This window comes from Cannabis sativa, chromosome 4 (genome assembly GCF_029168945.1).
Source record: "Cannabis sativa cultivar Pink pepper isolate KNU-18-1 chromosome 4, ASM2916894v1, whole genome shotgun sequence".
NCBI classification, from domain to species: domain Eukaryota; kingdom Viridiplantae; phylum Streptophyta; class Magnoliopsida; order Rosales; family Cannabaceae; genus Cannabis; species Cannabis sativa.
The window spans coordinates 29,789,965-29,801,389 of record NC_083604.1 but is presented as its reverse complement, the minus strand read 5'-3'; the positions used below and the strand labels follow the sequence as shown (position 1 = coordinate 29,801,389).

The window sequence follows — 11,425 nt, the reverse complement described above, 5'->3', positions numbered from 1 at the left end:
GAAAGACCGAAAGCCCATTCCACCATCAAGTTTGGTTTTGCATAAAAGTTTCCAACTTCGCCAATGGATTTTTGTTCCATTTTCATTAGAACCCCACCAAAATTTTGACATCATTGTTTCAAGTTGATTGCAGAGAGTTATTGGTAACTTGAAACAACTCCTTAAATAAGTTGGGATAGATTGCACCACAGCTTTAAGTAGGATTTCTTTACCTCCAATGGAAAAGAGTTTGTCATTCCAGGTTCTCATAAGCCGCCATATTTTTTCCTTGACTTCGCTGAACAACTGCTGCTTGTCTCGATCTGTATATGCTGGTAACCCAAGGTATTTTTCATGGCATTCACTGATGGGCATGGAAAGCACTCTATGAAACTGAACTTGAGCCGCCAAAGTGGTGTTTGGAGAGAAAGAGAGGATAGATTTATCAGGATTCAATACTTGGCCAGAAGCTTGACGGTATATATCCAGACAACGTTTGATAGCAAGACAAGAGCTCTCTGTAGCATTACAAAATAGTAAGCTATCATCCGCAAAAAAGAGGTGTGAAATTGGAGGAGCCCTTCGGGTGAGTGAGTAACCATGGAGATTTCCTAAGCTTTCTTCATGCTTCAATAAACATGAGAGACCCTCTGAACAAATTAGAAATAGATATGGAGACAAAGGACAGCCTTGCCTAAGCCCTCGGGATGGTGTGACTAAGCCTGTTAGTTCTCCATTTAAAAGAAAAGTAAATTTATTTGTTGTCAAGCAAGTCATAATAAGTGACGTCCATCTATTAGAAAACCCCATTCGATCCATCACAGCTTTGATGAAACTCCATTCAACCCGATGAAACGCTTTACTCATATCCAACTTCATAGCAGCCACTCCTTTCCTACACGAAGTTTTATGTTTAATACCATGGATTAGTTCAAAAGCAACCAAGATGTTGTCTGTGATGAGGCGACTTGGAAGGAAAGCACTTTGAGTCTCAGAGATGACATGGGGGAGTATTTCCTTGAAGCGAACAACTAGGATTTTGGTGATGAGCTTGGAAACAACATTGGACAAGCTGATTGGTCTGAAATCTTTCATAAACTTTGCTTTTTTAATCTTCGGGATGAGTGTGATGATGGTGGAATTCAAGGGTGAAGGGTCAGCTCCATCATTTAATACACTCAATACAGCTTTAATAACAATATTACTAACTATATCCCAGTTTTTTTGGTAAAACATTGCCGACATTCCATCGATTCCTGGGCTTTTATCAGGCCCCATAGAGTGTAGAGCCAACTGAACATCTTCCTTAGAAAATGGTTTGAGAAGCACGACATTCATGTCTACTGTAACCAATTCAGGTATTGTAGAAAGAGTGGCATCAAGGGCAGTGCTACCAATGTGAGAAGTCTAAAAAAGATTGGCAAAATAATCCTGAATAACATTACTCATATCAGCCTTGGATGTATAAGTGCTTCCATCTTCAGTTTTGAGAGAGGTAATTCTATTGTTTGACCTTCTAGCCGAGCTTTTGAATGAAAGAAATTGGTATTTTTGTGACCCAATTGCATCCAATCAATACGTGAACGCTGTTGCCAATACATCTCTTCCTGTTCTAACAATTCATCAAGAACCGATTCATTATGCTTGATAGCAGCAGCAGTTTCATGGGTGGGAGTAGGAGAGTTGTTTAGAGAATCCACTTCCGATTGAGCATCTGCAATATTCTTTTTCATTCGCCCATACTTTTTAATATGCCATTGCTGAAGTGATGTTGCACAAGATTCTAAATTGTGTAGCACATTGCTGATGGGATCCGTAGAACAATTAGATAACCAACAATTGGAGATAATGGACTTATTGTCAGGGTTAAATAATCAAAGTTTCTCAAAGCGAAAACGATTGTGTCTTTTGTGTTGCTGAGCAGTTGCTTGAGTGAAGACTTCTAATGTAATGGCTCGATGATCAGACTGAAAATAGTCCAAGTGAGAGACAGTTGGTTGTTGAAAATTAGAAGGCCATACATCGTTCACAAAGCACCAGTCAAGACATTCCTTTAAAGTGCTTGTTGCTATTCTATCCTTAGCCCAAGTGTAGCTGTCTCCGTGGAAAGGAGGATCATTAAGGTGGCAGTGATCAAGAACATTTCGGAAGGCTGTCATTTGGGATTCACTACGGAGAGATCCCCCAGATTTGTTTGCATTCAAAATTATTTCATTGAAATCCCCAATGATTAGCCACGGTTGCAAGGGGGCAATGTCATATAGCCGACGGAGTAAAATCCAGGAATCCATTCTATTTCCCACAACAGGAGCTCCGTAGAAAGCAGTGGAATGAAACTTGTTATCACTAGCATCACTTAACCATGAGTCAAAATAACAGGGACCAAAAGTATTGAGCTGAAGAACAATATCATCTATCCATAGCCGCATAAGACCTCCACTAAGTCCTACCCGAGGTGCTTCCAAACCATGAGAAAATTTTAAAAGCTTTCGAAAACGATCGAGAGAGTTATTGTTGAGTCTAGTTTCCATGAGGAAAAGAACATGGGGAGATTGCTGGCGTACAAGCAATCGTAAATGTCTTTACGCTCTCGGGTTTCCCAATCCCCGCACGTTCCAACTTAAATTTTCATAATCCCTTGCGGGAATGCAAAGCAATCTCCGCTGAATCGTCTGAGTCACCATCAGAATCCTTGGAAGTCAAGGAAACATTCTGGTGTGAGCAATCCCCTTTCGACGAAAAGGAGGGTGCGGCTGTGTATTGTTGATTGCGATATCTCTTAAGCATTTGCCTCATGGTAGGCGCATCAGTTTGCCTTTTAAACATACGGTTTGGATGAAGGTTTTCTTTACTGCTTTGAGGGTGAGAGTTTGTGATCAAGGTTGGTGCCTGTGTAGTGGAGATGAGAGATGGTGTAGTGGTTACAATAGCATGTATCTGAGATTGAGGAGTAGGGGTGTTTGGCAGGGTAGTGGGAGGGTAGGTTGCATAGGGAATATGAGGGGTGAGAGAGGAGCCAATGCCAGGGATGAAAATGTGGCTTAAGTTGGCAGTAGTGGAGAGATTGGAAGACATTGAGAGGGTTCTGGTAGAATGGGAGGGTATATCGGGTGATGTAGAAAACCCAGAGATGCTCATAAGAGAAGCAGCAGAAGTGAGGGCAGATAGATGGTGGGAAGAAGGGATAGTAGCAGGTGCTACAATAGGAGTGTTTGATGAAGAAATCAAATTAGCAGTAGTGATTGTAGGGAAAGAAGTTTTCATTGGTACACCGAGGCAGGTAAAGTATGAGAATGAGGAGGCAGAGAATGAGTGGGAGTCGAAGATTTACCATGAAAAAGTACTCTTGGCTGGGGTTGTGGTCTAATATACAGAGTTGGTATTGTGGAGGTCAAAGATTTACGGGCGAAATGAGTCAAAAGTGGCCAAGCATTACCCTTGGCAAAGTCAGTCCGATATTTATCATAGCCAGTAGTTGGTAATTTTGCCCCTTTCATCCAATGACCATATTCAAGATCATCATCATTACCATTGTCCATTCTTTCCATGAAAGCAACACATTTTTCAAAGGGATGTCCAATCCTTCCACATTCGAAACAAAATTCAGGCAATCGCTCATAACGAAAATCCACCCAAAAATCATCCCGAATCCTTGGTAAACTGATCATTCTGCCACGGAGAAGTGGTTTGTCCACAGAGATTTTAACTAGAGTCCTTAAGAAAGGGCCCCAACCCTCATCAAGAGAATCCTCATGAAAATCAATGAATTCCCCTATGATGTTTAAAAGTGCAGTGGCAAGAGACTTTGATTTGCTTAGGAAAGGTAATCGGTATACCTGAACCCAAAAGGGGGCACTCACTTAGATTGTTCATTGTGACATTTTGCAGAGTACTTGGTGAGCAGAAAACAACTAAGTGGTTTTGGAAGTGCCATGGTTCTTTGTTCAACACCCGGAATTTGTCTCCTGCACATCCAAAAGAAACTTTGAATAACCCTTCACCATATTCAGAAATTATCACAGGGAATCTCCCCTTCTAATGACCCCCCATTTGATCGTAGAATGTAGGCTTATGAACATAGTTCTCAGTTAGAATTCTAGCAATAAGAATGTGGTTGTTGTTGACATTGGTGACAAGATCCACTTCAGTGGGTAAAATAGCAACAGAACTCTCTTCCTCAGTGAGAGTTAAGGTGGAATCTATACGGTTTAACAAGGGATCCATAGCAACGAAGGAGCAAAAAAGGTAGACAAGTGCAGAGGATGATAGCAGTTAAGCACAGAAAGTAAGAAAAAAGAAAAGGAAAACGAATCTGGGAGGAGAGGTGGGAAAGAAAACATTCAAAAAAACAGTTAAAATCCAAACAAAGGTGGTTAAGAAACTATAACTGCAACAGACCCAAAAACAGGGCACGACATCATTTTGACGTTCAATATCTTGCTTTATTGAAGGTGTTTAAGTTTTTTTCTTTTGGATAAATCAGAACTGTGTATTGCATCAAACAATCATTTTCAATCTATACAACACCTACTCGTAGCAACCTTTTAAATGAAGCTTTAGTACACAATCATTTTATTTTTTGGCTCATAATAGTATCTGCAAAAAAAAAAAAACTTTTACAGCCTATTTAGAATGATTGTAGTATTAACATTGAAGATTAAGGGCCTCGCGTAAATTAAGTCATTAGCCAACCGAGACAAAGCAGTTCAAAAATGAAGAACATTTATTGAATGAAAAATATTGTATAAATCGCTTCTTTGCATATATGTTACAAACTAAATTCAGCAGCAACCCAACTGCATCCAGTATCTTTAGATACGCCTCTTACCTTCATTTTATCCCTTATTTCACTTACACTATCCCATTTACCAGCATCTGCGAGAGTATTAGACAGTGCAATATATGCCCCTGGCCGATCATTAGCATTGAGTTTAAAAAGTTCATTGGCAGCTATGCTGGCCATCTCTACATAACCATGTAATCTAGATGAACTCAGAAGAGCAGCCCACACATCTGAGTTGGGTTTCTCAGGCATTGCCTTTACAAACTCCCAAGCTTGACTCAAACGTCCTGCTCGTCCCAAAAGATCGACAACACAAGCATAATGCTCCATCTTTGGCTTTAGGAAGTATTCTGCTTCCATGATTCTAAAGATCTCCAGACCTTTGTCTACCAGCCCAGCATGAGAACAAGCTGAAAGAGCACCAAGGAAGGTCACAAAATTAGGGTCAATATGATGGTGTTCTTGCATTATACCAAAGAGCTCTAGAGCATCATATGGATATCCATTCTTTCCATAACCATCAATCATGGAAGTCCATGAAAATACATTTTTTTCAGGCATGTGATCGAAAACTTTACGCGCATCTTCAATTCTTCCACACTTTGAGTACATGTCTATTAGAGCACTTCCCATCTTTATATGTGTGAAAAATTCAGTCTTCATAAGTTGACTTTGTACTTGTTCAGCAACTTCAAAAGCTGTCAGCATTGAGCAGGCCCCAATAACACTAGCAAATGTAGAAATATTAGGTCGAAAATTCAATCTTTGCATTTGAATATAAATATCAAGTGATTTGGAAGCATGTTCAACCAGTTTGCTGTAGCCTTCAATCATTGCATTAAACACCACTATATCTTTATCAATCGTTTTGCTGAATATATCTTTGGCCTCATCAAAATCGCCTTGATTCATGTACCCTGTTATCAATGATGTTGAGCATACAACATTTCTTTCCAACATTAGTTCAAATATAGCCCTTGCATAACCAATTTTCCCGCTCTTAACATAAGAGGCCACAAGTGCCGTGTAAAGAACATTATCTGAACCAACATCAGATTTTATTATCTGGGCATGAACAATTTTTCCTAGACTACTCCGGTATGGAACATAACTAGCAGAAGTGGATGCCTTCAATATCATCGAGAATGTATATCCATCAGGATTTTCACCAGAAAGAACCAGTCTGCGAACCAAACTAAGCGATTCCTCCACTTGTCCTTGCCTAAGATACCCACCAATAATGTAATTATAAGCAGAGAGAGTTCTGTGAGGCATTTCATCAAACATTTGACGTGCATATGTCAAACAACCACATTTTAAGTGAAGTATGAGAAGTTTGATAGAGATATTGGTATTGGGCTCGTACCCAGTTTTGATAACATGGGCATGAATCTTTCGGCCGTGATATGGATTATCTGAATCAATGTAGTGCTGCAAAGCAGAAGACAGAGTATTGGAGTTTGGATGAGAAATATAGTCATGTACTGCCGATAACGTTTTGTCCAATGTGAGAAACGGGGTACGTTTAAAGGTTGAAGAGATCATTCCATGTTTCGTGATCACCATATGATCATGCGTCTAAACTCTTTGCTTTTATTTTCTAGGTTCGTAAACTGTTCTTCTGACTCCTGGCCGACATATAAGAACCGTAATGCAAATAATTTTTTTGTTTTGAGGGACATTTATGTCAAAATAATGTATTGGGATAGGGACAATGCGACATGTAAAAAAGGGACTCAGTTTTTAAAAGTCTCACTTAGTACAACTCTTTATAGTTTATTCTTTTGACCACGTCTACAACCATTTTCTCTGTCAATTTAATGATAAAATAATATTAATAAAAAGAAAAAAAATTCTCTCGATTCACGAGTATAGCTTTGGCGATCACATTGCTCGATCAGCTTCTCTCTCTGTTGAATTTTGCAGAAAGAAATGGCGAATTTACATAGTAACTTTAACCAGAATATCGATTACGTATTCAAGATTGTGTTGATTGGAGACTCCGCAGTGGGCAAGTCCCAACTTTTGGCTCGTTTTGCTCGAAATGAGTTCAGTCTGGATTCAAAAGCAACTATTGGTGTTGAGTTTCAGACACGTACGCTTATGATCGATCACAAGAACATCAAGGCCCAAATATGGGATACAGCAGGGCAAGAGAGGTAGAACTTTCTTTTCATCATGTAATTATTTGTGATTTATTGATGGGGCTTGAATCTGAGTGGTGGCTACGATCACTCTATTGTTGAACGTATAAGGAATTTGATGGGTATGATATATTAGCATTGGTGAATTCATTACCATAAGTTCAATTGTTAATTTTGATATATTTAACAGAAGCTCTTTGGTGGTATTTGAATTTCATATAGCTTCTTACGTTATGAAGTTTTCAATAAGCGAAAACACTGTCTATTTTGATTGAAGAGTGTAGTTTCTCAACGTAGCTAAAACAAACGGACTGGGCTTCAGAAATCTCCAGTCAGTGTTCTCCTAGGGTGCAGTGCAGTGCAGCGCCATCTAGTCTAGACTGGTGCAAAACTGTATTTGTTTGTGCTAGTGGATCCTGTAAGACCAGTTCTGATGGTAGAGTATTCCTTTTTTCTGGTATTGAAGACTTCAATGTTTGGACTGTTAGAGTTCTGCTATGAAAATCGATCTACCACATACGAGGGCCAACCCAAATTATGGGCTTTGGTACTTTTGTATATATTTTGTCAGGGTATTATTAACATTGACAAGGTTTGCTCGATGTAGATTAATTTAGTCTCGTAGGGTGAAGATGAAGTGCATTTCTTTTTGGGGAAATCTGACCATTTGACTTTGGCTTTAAACAAAACAGAAAGCTAGAACCATGACCATCAGTTAGTTTTAAGTAAATGGGGGTGGCAGTTAAGATTCAAGTTCTGGAGTATTTAAAAGACTGTTTGATTGAAGATTGCTATGATCATTAATCTTTATCGAAAAGAAATTAAGGTAATTGTTTGTAAATTTAAAGTCTTCTGAGGCTGAGGTGATTATGAAATGTGGAAACATCCTAGGTGACAACGAAATAGCTCCTTATTTTATTGTAGTAAGGAAGAATGAGAAGAAAAGTTGAGATGCCAACCAGGAAGGTTCATCATATATTCTTAAATTTTTTCCCGGTAACTGTGTACTCCTTAATGATGTTGATAGTCACAGTGTAGTGATGAACACTATCCGTTTTGATCTTAAACTTTAGGGAGGATAAAGAATGAATTCCAAAGAATTTCATTATCTGTTATTTGGATTTGAACAAACAAAGAATGGACAAATCCTTTTTTAGAAAAAAAATAAAATGTAGTATATGTTTGTGAAATTTAGAACAATTATTTTACAAAAAACTCTCTTAAACCAACGCATATTCAGAGATTTAATCACTCGTAAGCTGGAAGCTTCTGCATGTAGTTTTTAGTTTTTCTTTACAAAAGCTGGTAAATTTGGGAAGCACGGCTTGTGAAACAATAAATACCAAGGCTCCCCAAGGCCCAAGGGGGAGGGACAAGATTTTTGCAAATATATAGGGACAATATTCTTATCTAGAGTTAACTAATCTGTTCTTTAGCATAAGTTTTGATCATTTGCCTGGCTATTGCCTCTCAATTGCTGGATTTACCTCCAACAATTTGGCACCTTTGGTGAGGACGTACCCAGTTTTAGGCAATGGTTCAGTAAGAAAAGACAACAAGGAACTATGATTAGTATGGCAAGATACGTTCCGATTGGGTGTAGATGTAGTGGTGTGTATTCAGTCTTAAGGTTAGAACTGGTTTTAGTTTCATGCTTGACTTCATAACTGGTTTACTGGTTTTAAAGAGCTCCTTTGGCATGTGGTTGAGTGATAGAAAAAGAGGAGGCATCTCACTTTACTGATTTGCTGATTTATTATAATTTTTTTATCCACCGTTTGTCCTCTAAGCCATCTCACTTTTGCATAAACAAAGGGGAGATGGGTGAGAAATTGAGAGTAAGCTGAAGTGTTTTTCTTAGTAATTTTATTTTATTTATTACACTAATGACTAACTTTCTGCCACTAACTAGTATATATAATAGAGCGATGCATACTATTTTTGGTGTCATCTCATGGTACTTAATTATGTTTCGTAATTGTTTCCTTTTACAATGAAAAAAACCAGTTAAACATGTGAATGTAACTATTCTTGTGATGTTTTCATATAATTACAGATACCGAGCAGTGACAAGTGCATACTATAGAGGCGCAGTTGGAGCAATGCTGGTCTATGACATAACCAAGCGGCAAACATTTGATCATGTGGCTCGATGGCTAGAGGAATTGCGGGGACACGCAGACAAAAATATTGTCATTATGCTAGTAGGAAACAAGTCCGACCTTGGGACACTTCGGGCAGTACCCACTGAGGATGCAAAAGAGTTCGCCCAAAGGGAGAGCCTGTTCTTTATGGAGACATCAGCACTTGAGTCTATAAATGTTGAACCTGCATTTCTTACAGTCTTGACAGAAATTTATAGGGTCGTTAGCAAAAAGGCCTTATTAGCTAATGATGACCAGGAGTCTGCAGGTAGTTCATCTCTTCTCAAGGGTACAAAGCTTGTTGTTCCTGGACAAGAACCAATACCTGTTGGGGGTTATAGCTGTTGCAAGTATTCATAGAATAATATTCTTTTCCTACTGTCACTTGGATTTTTAATGTTTATAGTTCTGGTAAGTGCCTTCGGTCATTCAGAAAATTATCATTTATTTGAATTGTGGGTTTTGATTTCGCTGTTTGACAATGGTTGAAACTTTCATGTTCGAGAAACCCACGTTTATATAAATATATATATATATTAAAATAATAATACAGAAGTATATGACATGTTTACTTATTGTTACTCCACAACTAAAACTTCACTTCTTTTTAAGTTTTTTCTTAATTCTCATCATCCAAACAAAAAATATAAACTTTCAATGGATGTTGATTATTCAAAAATTCGATCACTCATCTAAAATATGGTCCTGCAACTACAAACAAAGATCATGTTTTATGAGTCAACTGTTCAACAAAAAGTAACATACTATGAATTCAGTGATCCTTCTGTTTGCGAGATGGCTAGAAATTTTAGAAAAATGAGAAAAGAATATAGTACTTTTATTGTTTCCAATATCAAACTTTAAATCAAGCTTTAGGAGAAGGAACTGCACTGCCTAACAATGAAAGAACACGAAATAAATATTGTCATCAATGGTGCAAGTGATTAAGGGTTCAAAAAATAGTTACATTATGTGATGAAGGTTGTTGAGTATTTGGTTCAAGAAGATGGTGATGATGTGAAAATAGATAACGACGACAAGGAAAAAGCAGTTAGTAATAAAAATACTCAAAGAAAAAGTAGAGCTTCATAGTAAGGAAGACGACAATGAAAGATTCACATCAAAAAACGCTAAAATGAACTAGCCATTCAAGAAGATCAAAATTTGTGAAGACAATTAAGTGGTTCCTATCTTCATTTAAGAAATCGGTGTCTAGATTTCATGAAAATATTTAAGTGTTGCTTATTTGGTTCCTATATTTTGTTATATTTAGTTTATTATTTATGTCTCTTGGTTTATAATTTCAAAAAAATGTAAATATTTAATTTTTTTTATATATATATCTATCCCTTATAATTTTTTCTCATTAAGAATACTACAAAATTTATTATATCTTATTAAGTAATCTTTCAATAAGTAAATAAATTTTTAAGTTTGATAAAAAAGATTTAACACAAGTTAACTAGTTTAAATATTTTGTCATAGTTTTCATTTATTTTCATTGTGAACTTAAAAATTACAAAGATAAAAAAAAGACTTCATGCAAATTATAAACTAGTGCAAATTGAGAATAGCTCAAGTGTCCATATATAAGATCGGGGGTGGTTTGTTTGGGAGTTCGGTTGTATGAGGTCAAAACCCAAGTGTGTAATTGAAAAATAAAAATGTATGAATAAAACATGCTTCTTTCAAAAATAACAAAATACAATGCTTAAACTCCGTGATAAGCAATAAAATATGTTACCATTCATAGGCCAAATTATACATACTCATCTTACATCATCAATATTATTTTATTAAATGGCAATTTGAATATTACTCAACACTCTCATGTGGTGTACGTAACTTACATACTCATATTACATAAACTAGTACAACTTGAGTGTAAAGACCGCTTAGTTTAATTTGGAAATTAGCAGTTAATCATGTTTAATATGAAATTATTTATAGCTACTTAAATAATTATTTATACTGTTATTATTGAATTCAGAGATGCATTTTATGTCATTTAGTAGTTTTCATAATTTTGTATTTCCGGTGCCCGGTAACATGGAACTCGGTGTTTGGCTCAGTAAAATCACAACTTAGTATGTTAGTTGATTGGGACGGTTTATTAGACATTGGGAATGTCGGGAGTGGCCGGAAATTTAGAATTTCCCAAAAATACCCCTTTAGTGTTATTTATGTGATTTTAGTGTGAAGGGGCAAAATGGTCATTTTGCCCCATTGTTAGTTTATCTTTTTGTGGCTTAATATTTAGAAAATATATGTTTAATTATGCTTTATTTTGGCTGAAGTAAAAAGGGGTTAAGTGGCATTTCATTTCTATTTTTCAAAACTTAGAAAAAAATTACAAAAAACTCTCAAAAGCTCTC

The 11,425-nt window shown here is 36.9% G+C and overlaps 2 protein-coding genes across 2 annotated transcripts; one reads left to right on the top strand and one right to left on the bottom strand.

Moving 5' to 3' along the window:
* Positions 1-4,701: 4,701 nt before the first annotated feature.
* LOC115714558 (pentatricopeptide repeat-containing protein At1g28690, mitochondrial) lies at positions 4,702-6,495 on the bottom strand. The gene has a single exon (XM_030643293.2). The coding sequence runs from the start codon at positions 6,326-6,328 to the stop codon at positions 4,748-4,750; it is 1,581 nt and encodes a 526-aa protein (XP_030499153.1). The 5' UTR covers positions 6,329-6,495; the 3' UTR covers positions 4,702-4,747.
* On the top strand, positions 6,441-9,625 carry LOC115714559 (ras-related protein RABA4c). Its single transcript, XM_030643294.2, has 2 exons — positions 6,441-6,921; positions 8,963-9,625. Exons 1-2 carry the CDS (start codon positions 6,695-6,697, stop codon positions 9,408-9,410), a joined length of 675 nt encoding a protein of 224 aa, XP_030499154.1. The 5' UTR covers positions 6,441-6,694; the 3' UTR covers positions 9,411-9,625.
* Positions 9,626-11,425: the final 1,800 nt, after the last annotated feature.

Bases quoted from the DNA above. Each gene is read 5' to 3' on its own strand.
- LOC115714558 (XM_030643293.2), bottom strand. From the start codon at position 6,328: ATGGTGATCACGAAACATGGAATGATCTCTTCAACCTTTAAACGTACC.
- LOC115714559 (XM_030643294.2), top strand. From the start codon at position 6,695: ATGGCGAATTTACATAGTAACTTTAACCAGAATATCGATTACGTATTC. The intron at 6,922-8,962 runs GTAGAACTTTCT...ATATAATTACAG, and splicing joins GATACAGCAGGGCAAGAGAG to ATACCGAGCAGTGACAAGTG.